The sequence below is a fragment of the Pseudorasbora parva genome, chromosome 18, assembly GCF_024679245.1.
Source record: "Pseudorasbora parva isolate DD20220531a chromosome 18, ASM2467924v1, whole genome shotgun sequence".
NCBI lineage: Eukaryota > Metazoa > Chordata > Actinopteri > Cypriniformes > Gobionidae > Pseudorasbora > Pseudorasbora parva.
The window spans coordinates 40,433,572-40,449,550 of record NC_090189.1 but is presented as its reverse complement, the minus strand read 5'-3'; the positions used below and the strand labels follow the sequence as shown (position 1 = coordinate 40,449,550).

General features: G+C 38.5%; 1 protein-coding gene across 6 annotated transcripts in view; it reads left to right on the top strand.

Moving 5' to 3' along the window:
• aff4 (AF4/FMR2 family, member 4) overlaps positions 1–15,979 on the top strand; it is an 81,901-nt gene that overhangs the window by 30,257 nt on the left and 35,665 nt on the right. For all 6 annotated transcript variants that reach the window (XM_067423789.1, XM_067423787.1, XM_067423788.1 and 3 more), the window contains 2 exons: positions 2,306–3,037; positions 7,725–7,769. In XM_067423789.1, the coding sequence (XP_067279890.1) occupies positions 2,342–3,037; positions 7,725–7,769 (741 nt within the window). In that variant the 5' untranslated portion in view covers positions 2,306–2,341. The remainder of the gene's footprint in view (positions 1–2,305; positions 3,038–7,724; positions 7,770–15,979) is intronic.

Sequence of the window (15,979 nt, the reverse complement as noted above, 5' to 3'; positions counted from 1 at the left end):
GAACAACAGTTTTGAAGAGATTTTTCACTATTAACCCTTCGCAGATTTTGACTCGTAGTTATTGTGTTGTGCAAATCACCAGATTTTAACAAACCTCAAGCATTTCTCTATGAAACAGGAAGCTTTGGCTTTGTTTTTGTTTTGTAGCGTGTTCTGTTTTGTTGTTGACTTGAGTTAATTTTAGTCAGTAGTTAACATCCTGCAAAACGATCAATTGTAAATGTGTACGTCTGTTAAATCTGTGTGAATTTTTCTGAATACATTGTGTACTTCCTTCATCACATGGGGTGTTTAATTGACCTCTCTTTGTACTGTAATTGGGCTGATATAAAAGCTGAAACGGATGGGAAAGGACAGAGATATTGTAGTCACACACGTTACAGTAAAGAAGATTACGGTCTTTCTCCGTCTAATCTTTGCTGCTTACCAGCTTTGCACATCGGTGGTGAACCTGTCATAGGATGCAAGTAATGTAAGCTGTCAGGTTGTCTCGTCCTCTTCTGTATATTCCCTGAAGGATCGATGAAGCTGTGTGCTAACAGTGGAAAACCCCTGCTTTGACATTTGCTCCGCTCGAGCTAGGACAGGACGCATTATTTATTTTGGATCAACTCATTGGTGGTAGTAAATATCTCCTCCGGTGTGCTTGACTTGAACATTCTGGACAGATCATGTTGTAAAACTAAATATTGAGTTCTAGTGTCTTATATTTGTCATATGACGTTATCTCTGAATAGTGTTTGATGTTTGCAGGGATCAAAAAACTAATGGAGGAACTGCCAAGAGTGCCCAGCACTATGTCCTAACTATGATATTACAAGCTTTACACAAACACATGCAAATGATTTATGAATGGTTGCTTTTGCCAGCAATCATGTTTTCTTTTAACTTCCCTTAAACGCAGATGATCTTCAACTTTATGTACTAACAATAAACTAAAAATGAGTAAAAAACTGGAAAACACGCAACAAAATTGCTCAAATTTTAACTAAAATTATTTAAAATATTACAAAATTCAGACACTGCCATAGTTTAGTTTCTTCGGTAATATATTTAACTCTTTCCATCGCCAGCATTTGATAATTTTCACACAACTTTCATGGCCCCTAGAATATTTTGTTATATAATTATCTAAACATGCAATATATCATAGAGAACAGACCCTCTACTTTTAAACAAACAAAAACTAATTTTATTCTAGCTTCATGCATTCTTTTTTTTTTAACCAAAACATTTGATTGTGGGTATATTTAAGAAGTAACATTGTGAACCGAAGGGCGAGAATTTTTTTTTTTTTTTTTTAAGCGTGCATTTGCTTGTATCGCTTGTTTCTGCTGCTTTTTTTTTTTTTTTTTTTTTTTTTACCGCATTTGGATCAATAGATTTTGTAAAGCCAGAATTTTATCAATGTCAGGAAATAACTATATAATAACAGCCTATATTAATTTATTTCTGCCAGTTAAAAGGCTAGTTCACCAAAAAAGAAAAATGCTGTCATTAATTCCTCTCCCTAATGTGGTTGGACACCCGTCAGACCTCCGTTCATCTTCAGACACAGATGAAGATATTAGTGTTGAAATCCGATGGCTCAGAAAGGCCTTCATTGACACCAATGTCATTTCCTCTCTCAAGACCCATAAAGGCACTAAAGACGTCGTTACAAAGCCCATCTCACTACAGCGGCTCTACAATCATTTATGAAGAGACCAGAAGAGTTTTTGTGCACAAAAAAAAACTAAATAATGACTTATATAGTGATGGGCCGATTTCAAAACAATGTTAACGGTTATGAATCAGCGGATTGATTCATGACATGCGATCTGAATCATCAATCGATTCACTGATTCATAACCGTTAACACTGTTTTAAAATCGGCCCATCACTATATAGGTCATTATTTAGTTTTCTTGCGTACAAAAACTCTTCTCGTGTCTTCATAAATGATTGTAGAGCCACTGTAGTGAGATGGGCTTTGTATCGACGTCTTTAGTGCCTTCATGGGTCTTGAGAGAGGAAATGACATTGGTGTCAATGAAGGCCTTTCTGAGCCATCGGATTTCAACACTAATATCTTCATCTGTGTCTGAAGATGAACGGAGGTCTGACGGGTGTCCAACCACATTAGGGAGAGGAATTAATGACAGAGTTTTCCTTTTTGGGTAAACTAACCCTTTAATGGAGTGTTATTACAGTAAACTCAATCAAAGAGAGCTGGCAAACTTAGTAGTGGCCCCAAAATGCGACCATTAACTGATTTATTTTGACGTTCTTGTGCTTATTTCACCCTGTCCTTTTCTCCCAACAGGCAAAGGAAGATAAACTCTCAAGTCGCATTCAGAGCATGCTGGGAAATTACGACGAAATGAAGGAGACCATCGGTGAACCCCCAATGTCCAAGCTCATTCCCAAAGCCTCCAGCTCCTCCTCCGAAGATAAATCCGGCCAGTACGGCGACCAGCGCGGAGGCACGCAGAGTCAGAACAGTAAATGGACTCCAGTTGGCCCGGCTTCTGGCAGCATTTCTTCCACAACCTGCACTTCCTCCTCCTCCTCTTCCTCACAAAAGCGTTCATCCGCGCAGGGCATCCACGGCGGCGGCCAGCGTAGCGGCTCGAGTACCGGAGGGCAAAGGCACGAGCGAGACTACAGCAAGAAGTCCAGCAAACACAGCTCCGAACACAAGTCGCACTCCACCGCCAGCCCAGCCAAGGGCTCCATGAGCTCCAGCAGCCACTCGCGCTGTCGCACAAAGTCCCCCAGAGATCGAGAGCCCAACTGGGACTCGCCCTCAAGAGGTCCCACCTTCCCCAGCGGACAACATCCAAGCCAGACCTTCCCGCCCTCACTCATTAAACCCAGCTCCATGCTCCAAAAACCTACGGCTTATGTGCGGCCGATGGACGGGCAGGAAACGGCCGAGCCCAAAACCTCCTCAGAGTCATTCGGTGGCCAATCGCACAGCAGTGCGGTGGGAGAAATGAAGCCCAATGGCAAGGCTTCACTCACCAAGCTCAAGATTCCCACGCAACCTGTCGACGTAAGTCATGCATGCTTTTACCTCTGTCGTTGAGTTTCAGTCAGAGCTTTTTTGGATGATGATGATTTGCCATTCTGAATTTAAATGGTTAGTTTACCCAAAGATGAAAATTCTCTTGAAGCCAATACGGAAGTGACTTAAACTATAGTTCCCCGACTGGCCACTAGAGAGCGGCTCCAGAAGGAGCAGAATCTTATTGAGCCTCATGTTAAAATGCCCAACTTTACAGCAGAAAAAACATGTTTACAGCCTGGTACAAATTGTGATTTTGGTCTATACGGCTAATTTTGCAACTTCATGACAACTGTGAGGGGGGGTGAATTTTGTATAACTCATTAGTTTACGTTATATAAAGCCTTAAAGTTCTGCATAATTAAGGGGCGTGGCCACTTTGAGTGGCAGGTGGATAGCCATTTATCCGCCGTCTATAGTCATTGCGTCACCTAAGCTCCGCCCACATCTCGCTTTGTTGTCCATTTTCTGTCATCCGGGAGTGACGCGCGATGACTCGCTCGCAAGATGGCGACGGCCAGCTCGCCCCTACTTTATGCTACAGAACGGCTTATCGCAATCCTATGGGTGGCGTCACGGACACTACGTCCATATTTTTTACAGTCTATTCTTCAGACACAGATATTTGTGTGGAAATCTGATGGCTCAGAAAGGCCTTCATTGACACCAATGTCATTTACATTTAGGCATTTAGCAGACGCTTTTATCCAAAGCGATTTACAACTGAGGAGTACAGGAAGCGATCTGTCATGAAGAGGCGAAAAAACGCAAAAAGTGCCCTAAATACAAAGATTTGGATATTACTCAGAGTAGCAAAAAATAGAATAGGTAGGGAAAGAGAAAAATAAAGGAGGAAGAGTTAGAATTTTGTATTGTATTTTTTTATGATGAGATTAAGTGCTAATGGAAGAGATGAGTTTTCCTCTCTCAAGATCCATTAAGGCACTAAAGACGTCGTAACAAAGCCCACGAGAAGTTGTTGTGCACAAAAAAACTACTTGTATTGTGATGGGCCGATTTCAAAACAAAGATTTGAACGGTTAGGAATCAGTGAATCGATTCATGCTTTCGTCCAAACTGCTGAAATCACGTGACATTGGCGATCCGAATCATCATGAATCAATCCGCTGATTCATAACCGTTAACATTGTTTTGAAATCGGCCCATCACTATATAAGTCATCATTTTGTTTTGTTTTTGTGCAAAAAAACTCTTCTGGTCTCTTGATAAAATGATTGTAGAGCCGCTGTAGTGAGATGGGCTTTGTAACGACGTCTTTAGTGCCTTTATGGGTCTTGAGAGAGGAAATGACATTGGTGTCAATGAAGGCCTTTCTGAGCCATCGGATTTCAACACTAATATCTTCATCTGTGTGTGAAGATGAACGGAGGTCTGACGGGTGGCCAACCACAGGAGGGAGAGGAATTAATGACAGAGTTTTCATTTTTGGGTGAACTAACCCTTTAAAATAGGCCACGTGCACGATTCACGCAAATGGGTCACTCCGCGTCAAACCCCAATTCAGAATTAATTTCCCTGTCTAAAAATGTTTGATTTTGTTGATATTTTTCTGTACAAAGACAAACATAAATAGTGATGAAAGCCAGATTATTAAATATCAGAAACAATGATCACTCAGTCAATATACATCTATGTTGAGTCGGTCAAAATGTCCATTTTCACCTGAGATTTGGAGCCAAATTACAGGAGGTAAACATGACTTTAGAAAGATGGCAGCATCATTATTTTATGTTCACACAGAGATTGGTAGCTCTATTAGTGAAATCTGTTGACTTTATCAAGCTTTGCTGCATTATATGCCACCGGTGACCGTTCAAAAATGGGAAATAAGCACTTCTTGTGATCTTTTCCCCATGTTTGTATGCCTGTAACTCTAGAAGTATTAAATATATCTTAATATCATTTTAGTTTCTGGTTCTTAATCAACTTTTCTTCTGGTGTCTTCATTTGTAAAACCTTAAATGGTTAGTTTCTGGAGATGTAATTTGGAGAGTAAATTTGGTAAAATGTTCAGGGGTCAAAAACCAAAAGTGGGTCACTTTGGAAACAGCTGATACTTTTTATATTTAAAGAGGAACTTCTGAAGAACAAATAATGTTAGAAATAGAAATGTTTAAAAAATGTCCCTATCAGCTCAATTGCACCGAACATGCCTCTCTGAGTGCCAAAAAAACTGAAATGGTCAAATTGATGCACATTAGTGGATGTATTTGCGATGCTCAATATTGTATTTATAAGAATCTATATTTGAATCAGTTTTAGAGATATTTGGCAGAAAGTATTTTATTAGATTTAACAGCTTCTGAAGCTAGCTAGGCCTATTTTTGGGCTCAGATTGTTGTATGCAATTGTTAAATCCCTGAAGGGAAGCAAGTTACATGTCTAGTTTTTCTAGTTTCAGTATTATTTGTTCGTAAGACATTCCTTTTTAAACTCACTAAGTATCATCTGTTTGAAAAATTAACCAATTTTTTTTTTTAGCCATTGAAAATGGGCAAAATGTAAGATTTAGATCCCCAAATCTCTGGGATTGAACCACATGGGGCCTTTAAAATGAAGAGTTTGTTAATAATGAGATATCTTTAATATGTTTAGAGTTATAGGCACACAACCTTTAAAAAATAATATTATTTATGGCACTCAGAGAGACATGTTCTATGCAAGAATTATTTTTTTAGTTTATTAGTTCTTCAGATGTTCCTCTTTAAAAGAATAAAATATAAGTAGTTGAATAAAAAGTGAACCACATTTTGTTTTTGACCACTAAAAATGTGAACAAATTACTCATGGAGCCACATTGAGATCCCATATCATTAGAAATCGAAAGGAAAAATGTTTTAAGAACGGTAATCTAAAAGGATATAAAAATATCTTTAATACTTCTTGAGTTACATGCAGGCAAACTTGGGGAAAATAACACAAGAAGTGCTTATGTCCTATTTTTGAACGGTTAAATGTTAAAATGGTAATTTTGACCGACTCAACAAAAACAGGGATAACTCAGTCAAAATACATCTGTGATATTTAATATTTGGCTTTTTTCTTCATTTTATGTATTTCTTTCACCCAAATGTCTTCCAGAAAAATTTCACAACGATAACATTTATTTATTAGGCTGAAATCTGAGGTTTATCATTGTATATAATGTGTTATTTTGTGATTTTTTTTTTTAATATATTTTTTTATATATATTTAAGAAGGTCCAACTACTATAACAACAGATGTTCTGCTTACTTGCTCAGATATTCCATGTTTTTTGTGTATAGGTCATGTAGGACTTTCTTAATTTCAGCGATTTATGATCTATAAACCATATGTATACTTCACCATCAGGCTATGATTGCAGAAAAGCAGTTGCTCTGCGAGTCTCTTGAAGTCGTATGTTTCATTTCATTTTTAATTTCTGGGATGAGCCCAGAATCCTGTAGTGCACCCAAGTCGAAACTAGCCAGCAAAAACATCTCGGTCTAAAAGGTTTAACTCGAGCAGAACTTTTATTTTGTACTCATTAAATAAAATAAAATAAAATATTTAAGTTAGCTAATACATACATTTAACTTTAAAAATATCATGTAGTCTCAACTTTACTAGTGGAAACTTGGCCAGCTTTAACTAGCTAATTCAATAAATGACACCTTCCTTTGGTAGCATTAGCATAGCACTTGTTTAATGAGGACAACAATAAAACACATTTATCATAAATGTGCTCTCAAACTAAACTCATGCTCTTCGTCACATGATGGAAACCCTGCAAAAACCCCAAATAACAGAAACTCCTGTAAATTAGCATAACGAAACATTAAACATCCCACTTAATGTTAATAGTGCACAAAAAAAAAACATTATATAACACTTCATTTTGGCATTTACTCTCCCTTTTGAGTCTCATGGCAAAGCATGCTGGGAAATCGAAATCCCAGCCCAGTTTCCTTTAAGTTTGTCTAAATTTAAAAGAAACAAGTCGTAAAACTCAAACCAATGAACCAATTCGGATTGAAAGTTCTAAATACTCAATAAATTAATTAACTAATTTGTTTAATTTGAGTTGGCTCTAATCAAACCAGTTCGTTATTTTGAGCTAAGACATGACAGACATGACATTTTACAACCTATGAAAATTACACTTTCAAGGATTTTTAACTTAAAATAATAGGTCTGGACAGCAAAAATGGCGTCATTGACCCACGTTCTGAACACGCTATCCAGCACGCACTCAAATGTTTATATGACATGCCGTTAGACACTCCAGATGTGTCCATAAATAACATAATAACGAGTGTTATGACTTTTACGCCTTCAGATTGTGTTTGTGTATATGTAGTGAATTAGTTGTATAAATGTGGCCATTTGGTTGGATCACACACCGCATGGAAGGGAAAAATGCCATCAGGCCGTTTTGTTTTGTTTAGTCTTGGGGATTTATTGCAGCTGGCCAACAACACAGCAAGACCTCGCTGACTTTGTGCCCCTAAACATGAGCTGTTAGGGAAATAAGAAGGACCTGATATTAGAATAATAAGACATGAATTGATTAAATATAATTGATTTAATGATATTAAGTTATGCTTGACCTGTCGTCATAAACATCTCTGTACGTTTGCTGAATCTTCGGTTGCTCTGCAAACATCTGCATGATTTCTCTCATTCATTGCAGGGTTCAATGGGAGGAGACGCGAGCTGTGTTGATGAAATTTTGAAGGTAAGAATTGTTTTATTCTTTGCTCTCAATAGTAACAGAACACAGAAAAATGGAAGTTGATAATTTACTCAACAAAGCAAATATTAAATGCTACCAATGCGTAAAAGCATGCTAACACTGGGTGCGTTTACATGCACGTTCTTACGCCGATCAAGCCTAATAAGCGGACAATGATCACGGTCATGTAAACGCGGTAACCCATTTTCTTTTATCGGAGTAAGCTCATAAACGGCGTAAGCATAAACCGGTCGACTCAGGGAGTTTTTTGCCTCTTACCCTGATTTTGCGCTGCATGTAAACGCTTTAACCTGCTTTCTGTTGACTTATTGAAGTGCGCATGTGATGGGTGACAAAAACACAAACTCACAGCAGATTTAAAGGTGGCACAAGTACTATCTGGTAACCGTTGTTGATATTTCAAATCACCAAAACTAACACGCCCCTACCCCCAAAAAGGGTCTCGGCCCTATATTGATAGCTCCGTCCCACACATACGTAACCCAGCCAATGACTATGGGCAGAATCTGTGTTTTACTAATCCAGGTCGAATATTCAATGAAAAAGTCCCCCCTTCCATCACAAAAACACAAACCGTTCTCATGAACAACTCGAACATGAGCCGACAGTCCAGCTGACGACATATTACAATTATGACCAGATTAGTATGGAGGACCAACCCTGCACAAATTAAAAATAAATAAATGAATGAATGAATAAGTAAATAAATAAATATACACATATGTAAATTAATAAAAACATAAATAGATAAATAAATGTGATAATAGGAAAATAAATAACAGAATAAACGACTTGATAAAATAAATATGATTCATTTTTAATCAAATACAATTTTGTATTATCTTTCCCTTCATTTATTATTTTCTGCTTTTAAAGATATATATATTTTTTACCTTTATTTATTTGTTTATTAAATGTAACATTTATTATTATTATATTTATTTTTATATTTATGCGTTCATTTATTTTTCCCTCATGTATTTATTTTTACATTTATTGATCGATTGATTCATTTATTTTTCCGTGTGCAACATGTAAATGAGGAGGGCGGTCCTTGTGTAGCTTCAGCGCATCATTGGTTGAGAGCTCACCACAGTCAATGAAGCTCACGCCCGCAGATCAGACCAGCTGAGGAGAGTCGTCAGTAAATGACGGCCGCATGGTTCTTTCACTAAACAAACGTTTCGACGTTTCCAGCAGTTTGACCCATTGAGAGATACGTTTCAATGGTCCTTATAGTAGTGATTTTGAACTCGACAGGTTGTAAGTTCAGCTCTTGCATGTGTATACTATGGCGGACGTTTCACAATCAGCTAACGTTAGTTAGAGAGTTGTGCTACTTAGCAAATGAAGTCGAAAACAACGCATCAAATTACTGTTGTTAAAACTAGATGTGCTTATCGATGTTTTAGGAGGGTTAGATTCCGATATGGATATAGAAGTAAAGACTGAAATGTTGCCGTGATAATTAATAGACACGCTGCAAAACACTGTGTGTCCCAGCACATTCAAAACCTGTGAGTCAGATGGTAGTAAGGTGTGACAACCATCGCCATTTCTTCTGATAAGTACCATTGAAACGTATCTCTCAATGGGTCAAACTGCTGGAAACGTCGATACGTTTGTTTAGTGAAAGAACCATGCGGCCGTCATTTACTGACAACTCTCCTCAGCTGGTCTGATCTGCGGGCGTGAGCTTCATAGACTGTGGTGAGCTCTCAACCAATGATGCGCTGAAGCTCCACAAGGACCGCCCTCCTCATTTACATGTTGCACACGGAAAAAGAAAAAGAAATGAATCAATCGATCAATAAATGTAAAAATAAATACATGAGGGAAAAATAAATGAACGCATAAATATAAAAATAAATATAATAATAATAAATGTTACATTTAATAAACAAATAAATAAAGGTAAAAAATATATATATCTTTAAAAGCAGAAAATAATAAATGAAGGGAAAGATAATACAAAATTGTATTTGATTAAAAATTAATCATATTTATTTTATCAAGTTGTTTATTCTGTTATTTATTTTCCTATTATCACATTTATTTATCTATTTATGTTTTTATTAATTTACATATGTGTATATTTATTTATTTATTCATTCATTTATTTACTTATTCATTCATTCATTTATTTATTTTTAATTTGTGCAGGGTTGGTCCTCCATAGATCAGAGTTATAGCGATCACAAAACACAAACCGTTCTCATGAACAACTCGATAAAGTAAGTAGGCTATACAAGCTCGATAGTCCAGCTAACGTCATATTACAATTATGACCGGATGGGTAATATAGATGTAATGAGGAAACAAATATACCGGTATATTAGGAGTATAGTATCTTACCTGTCGAACACATTGTGTGAGCTGACGCTTGAACCCTTGAAACACTGAGGGGATTTAGATGCTCCATACGGTGTGGAAATGAACGGGTCTTTATCATTGCTGAAGTGAGCGACAATATGATCGCAAATGGACAAACAAGTGAACATGACGAGCATATTCAAGCAAAAGCAGCATATATTATTTCTTTCTGTGACTCGTGTGTTTTGAATAATGACGTGCACTGAGCGCTCTCGTCTCACCATAGACACGCCCCTTACCTGCTGATTGGCTACAAGTTTGTTATTCCACTCGGCCCGAGTCATTTTTCTAAAACGGTTTTGAAATAACACTTATCCCACCCAGGGCCGGAGCAAGCTCAAATGCCGCTCTAGGCAGAGCACGATCGTGCCGCCCCCCACCTCACACTCACAATTAGGTATCCTTAAGATGCATGTACATACGAATTAATATGTTCTTTATCTATGAAATGACACTAAAATAAAAACGTGCAGGCATGTTTTCAGATTTTATTTTTCATTCTGCAACGTGAAAAAAGTACACAGTGCTACAGCTGCATATCATTTCTGTTTTATAATAGACAGTGTACAGAATAAAACTAGAGCCCTGCACGGGCCTCAAATCTAGGCTTATTAAAATTCTCGGACCGACTGGAGGCCGGGTTTTTTTTTTTTTTTTTTTTTTTTACATTGTTGCAGCCATTAAAACAGTTCTGTTTTGTTTTTAATGTCAAAGTAGATATATTTCGTTTCGTTTCTTTATTAAGTTAATTTAGAAAAATGTTTAGAGCATTTTTTTGTTTGTTAAATTAAAGTTTTATTTTTTTTAAGTGACGACCAAGCGGCCAGCGGCCGACAGTGAGTTAACCGCATATTTAATCGATTTAGTCTCTCAAATCAACTCTTGGCTTGTCTTGCCTATAATAAAATCCATAGGCCTAGATATAAAACACTTCAAGCATCACAATGTTAGTTAATTTCGCCTACTATTACCACCACAGTAAAAGGCATTTTGACGGCAGGCTGATTAGGCCTATGCTCGCGGCTCTCGCAAACGGAGCTAAACAAATAAAAATAAAAAAAGAACATGCAGGTTGTCTTATAGCCTACCTTACACCTACGCAAAATGAATATAAATCCGATCTTCAATTCCCGTGGTATGCCAGCAACGAAAGCACAAGATTACATGCATTTTATTCAGCAGCTCATTTCAAATTCAAAGACCACATATGAGAGAGCGCGACCTAAGCGCACTATAATTTAGTCATTTCGCAATCAGATAAATACCTGTTATAAATAACGAATGAAGGAACCAGTTGTGAAAAGGCCATAACGCCGGGGACACACTGCAAGCGTGTCGTGAGCATCTCGGCTGCGTGGCGTGTCCGTTTTTATTTCGGCTCCCATGTTAAACGGTTAGAGCTTGCATACTGCCTACGTCGGTCCGAGCCGCGCGGAAAATACGTGCATGCTTCAAATAGAAGATAGGCCTACGCCTATTTTCACGCGACACGCGAGCGTGTTGGAAGCGTTTCCAGGCGAAATATAATAGGAAAAGATGTGTATATGCCATTTTGACACGAATACACATTAATAAAAATGACATTTTCATGTTTGAAAGTCTGTACATAAATGCAGATATAGGCCGAATTGTAATAATAAAAAACAATATAATTATCGATTTTGAAATATTAAACCAGTCAATACAGAACGAAATATTCTGTAGCCTTTTGCCGTCAATACCATGGATATGGTATGGGCCGGCTATACTGCCGGCGTTGTCTTTGCTGTATCAATCGGCAATATATTTATATTTAACATGAAGTATAGGGCTTCCCTGTACATTAATATCAGCAGACGCCCCACGGATGACACGCAACATAAACGCCACGCTTACAAGAAACGCGCGCTGCTGCTGCTGGCGCGGACTCTGAACTTATGCTCTGAACACTGTGCGAGCCATGGCTGCATTTCCCGATAACGTTGTCTCTTAGCGCGCTACGAAGACTCTAAAGGTATAACTTAACTGAAGGTATACCATTTCTAGGTGTGTTCCCCGAACTATACCTTAGGAGGTTGCTTAAGGTATACCTTCTTAAGTGCGACGTTAGCGGGTGCTGTTCGTGGCGGCGGTGCTGAATTGGCTTCTATCAATGGCTCAAGAATCGATTATTTACTCTATGCAGGGGCTGTTTCACTGTGTTATGCGAAAAATTATGTTCTTTATAAAAGAAACACTTCAGAAATAGTTGAACTTTCATTTATCATACAAAATTGCACCTAAATTTTACATAATTCTGAAATGAGTGCACGAACCAGGAATCTCATGCTCAACCACCATTTGAGCCCTTCTCATGAGCATCACGCGTCATTTAAATTATTACAATATATTTTCCATAGTGTCTTGATTTAATCCACAACCAGGGATGATTGACCATGCAGCAGCTGCATCACATTATTGTGTAAATAACTAATTTATATTATTAGATGGCCTACTCAATAAAAACGCAACACGCAAAACATATAATCAGCTGCTACTATATGGCGGAGAAAAAATAAAGAAGAGAAGAGCCGCCAGCAGCTGATTTTAGTAGCTGAGCTCCGTCCAGTTTGTCTCGACAAAGTTGATCCAACAAGATCTAAAAGCTGCTGAATTTGCTGTCGTGGTAGGCGAAATTAATTTTTAATAGCAGCTTCTGACATGGTAGCCAGGGACTAAAGTTTTCACATATGAAATAGTGCACATACACTAAATGGCTCCGCGGACAGCGCCGTCTTTGATTTAGCACAATTATATTCGCTGCCTCGCTGCCAAAGTTTGACTAAACTCCCCTCCACAATCATTCCCTTTAAATAGGCTCCTAAGCCTTTCCTGTCTAATGGTTTGCCAGCTGATGTACCTTTGGATAATATCATTAAAAAGCTAACAACCATTAGTGTTTGTAATGAAATTTTATGACAAAGAAATTTATGAAATTTCGTATAACAATTTTAATCCTTGCATAAAAAAAAAAAAAAAAAAAACTATTCAACTAGCCTAATTGAACACTGGGTGTATATTACAACTTCGGAATTATATTCGGATAGACTGACATATAAAGAAGCTTTTTTTCACAGTGGTGGCCACTAGTGGAATTAACTTTTAATAGTGATAAGGTAGGCTATAGCTAAGAGTGGTCCAGACCAACCTTACGAAAGTATGACTTAAAGAAGGTATTCTTAACTAAGTTCGTTTCGGGAAACACATATTAACGTTAAGGGATACCTTAAGGTATAACTTAAGAATGACGTAGAGTTAAGAAGGTTTCGGGAAATGCAGCCCATATCTTGACAGTCGCGTTAGCTATTATGGTCTCCTGTTGTTTCCACCAGCAGAACATATGCAATATGCAAACAAATATTTAGCTCATTGGAGGTTTCGATTTTTTTCTTGACTGATACACACAAACACACATTCACATAATAGCCTACATTTCAGAAGCGTGCTCGTCGGGCTTTCGCAGCGGCAAAGGGCTTTGATTGCGTCCTCGAGTTTAACTTTTTCAGCTAGTTCGTGCTCAATTGCAATTAGTAGTCCAATTGCTAGTCCATTGAGTCTGTCTTGTGTCATTGTACGTCGGAGATAATTTTTAATCAGTTTAAGCTTTGAGAAACTGAGCTCACAGTGACGGGGAGAGTGAGAAGCACTCTCAATGCTATAAAAACATTGGGAAAAATCAACACAATCTCATGGTCATGCGTATAAATACTTAGAGTGTAAAATATTTTTTGCGTGCATATGATACGCACTTTATGCGTATGTATAATACGCCATAACCCTAATAATACGGTTCATATAATACGCCATAAAGTGCGTATCATATGCACGCGAAAAACCACGTAGCCTACCATATGCATGCCAAAACTCATTTTGGCGTATACATTCCACGAGATTGAAAACTATTTATAGGCTATGCATTTTCGTGAGATCGGGCTCAGAAAAATTTATTCCATCCCTTTTTCATAGATGAATTTAAGCGCATCCAGTGGTTTAGATCCAGCAACCAGGCGTCTACCCAAAGCAGTCAGCTCTTCAAACTATTTATACCTATCAACATCCCGTGAGTCTCCATGAGTCAGGGCCTTTTCCAGTCTTAAGCAATCCTGAAGAACTATTGTAGGCTATTCTCCTTTTCTTTGAGAGATGTGATGTCATATAAAAACCCAAATACGCGCCCATGGTCTCGAAGCAGCGAAAAGCGCTCTTCCACGGAACGGATGGCCAGTCGAGCGTATTTTGCACGCATATACTAATCGATGCCGCTCTAAGTGAGGTGGGGGCGCGGCCGGGCGGAAATTTTTATTTTTAAATTTATACTAATGGAGTGGGAAAAAATGTTGTTGATATAAGTGCCATAATTGTAACCTACCTAATGTAAAACTAACAAATACATATTTTTTTTAATTCTCTCTCTCGCTTACAGTTACACTCTCTCTCTCTCTTGCCGCCCTGGCTGAGCCGCCGCCCTAGGCGGCTGCCTAGTTCGCCTATAGGCACGCGCCGGCCCTGATCCCACCTTTAAACACATCCAGACAGAGCGAGCGAGCGTTTTGGCTGAAATAAGGACATCTATCTCAAACGCAGACTCATTTGAGACCCAGACAGTTGTAAAGATGTGTTCTTCTCATCTCATGCGGCAGTAGAAGAGGTTCAGTCTAAACGCTGCATCTGGAGCTGATGAGGGATAATATGAGCCGTAAATCTCCCGCTGACACGCTTTATTAACATCACAACTGACGAAACATAAAGGAAAACTCAGAGTCAGATACGGACATTATTATTACTGACGGCACTACAAGGAAATAAGCGGTTTATTAATAAAGTCATGTAAACGCTGTTTACTAGCGTTGTCGGTTTACTGGTTTGCATGTAAACGGTGAAGACTGGTTATTTCAATAAGCTGTATTTTTTTTTTTAGATATCAGCTCACTTAGTGTGCATGTAAATGGACCCAATGCCTAGCAACTAGGGGTGTAACGATACGCGTATTCGTATTCAACCGTTCGGTGCGAGGCTTTCGGTTCGGTACGCGGTACGCATTATGTACCGAACGGTTCTTGGACTAATTAATTAGATTTGGAAAATAAAAAAGTGTGTGAAATATAATAATATGCGTTCAACAAGGTAGCCCAATAACCAAAACGACATAACAGGCAATGCCCCTGACACCGCCGAAGTGAAAGAAAAAAAAAAACACCAAATATGTTTTAGGCTGCTCAGTCAGGTGCTCGCTTACTCAGTAGGCTACGCGCTGAATGCTCGTGGCAAAATGGCAATTGCGTTTAACAAACCAGAAATAGAAGATCCTCCAATAACCAACAGGTCTGGTGTTTGGGTGAACTTTGGATTCTTGGTAAGCTATGATGTTGTTGGCAAGATTGATGGATTAAAAAACAACGGTATGTCGCATTTGCTGATGGTACAGCAGCGGGAATAATTCATGTCATGTCAATCAAAGCCGACAACAAGACGATAAAAAGGAGAAACAGCCACAAACTATCCCACAAACTATCCCCGCAGCATTTAGACAGACATTTCCAACTTATTCAAATGGCAAAAGACATCACCGCGGCGAGTGGTCCATTTATAGCCGCGGATATGAGACCTAACGCCCGTTTCACACATACTCCGTCTGCAGTGCGTGTCCGGTGCGTATTTTTTCCCGTACCCATGTTAACGGATGTCAGCTTTCACACTGCATGCGGATGCGGTCCGTCAGTCTGTTCCAGGTGCGTTGCGTCTGCAGCAGAGCACGGATCGTTTTCGTACCGAGTCTATTTTTTTGCTGCGCTGCGTTGCGT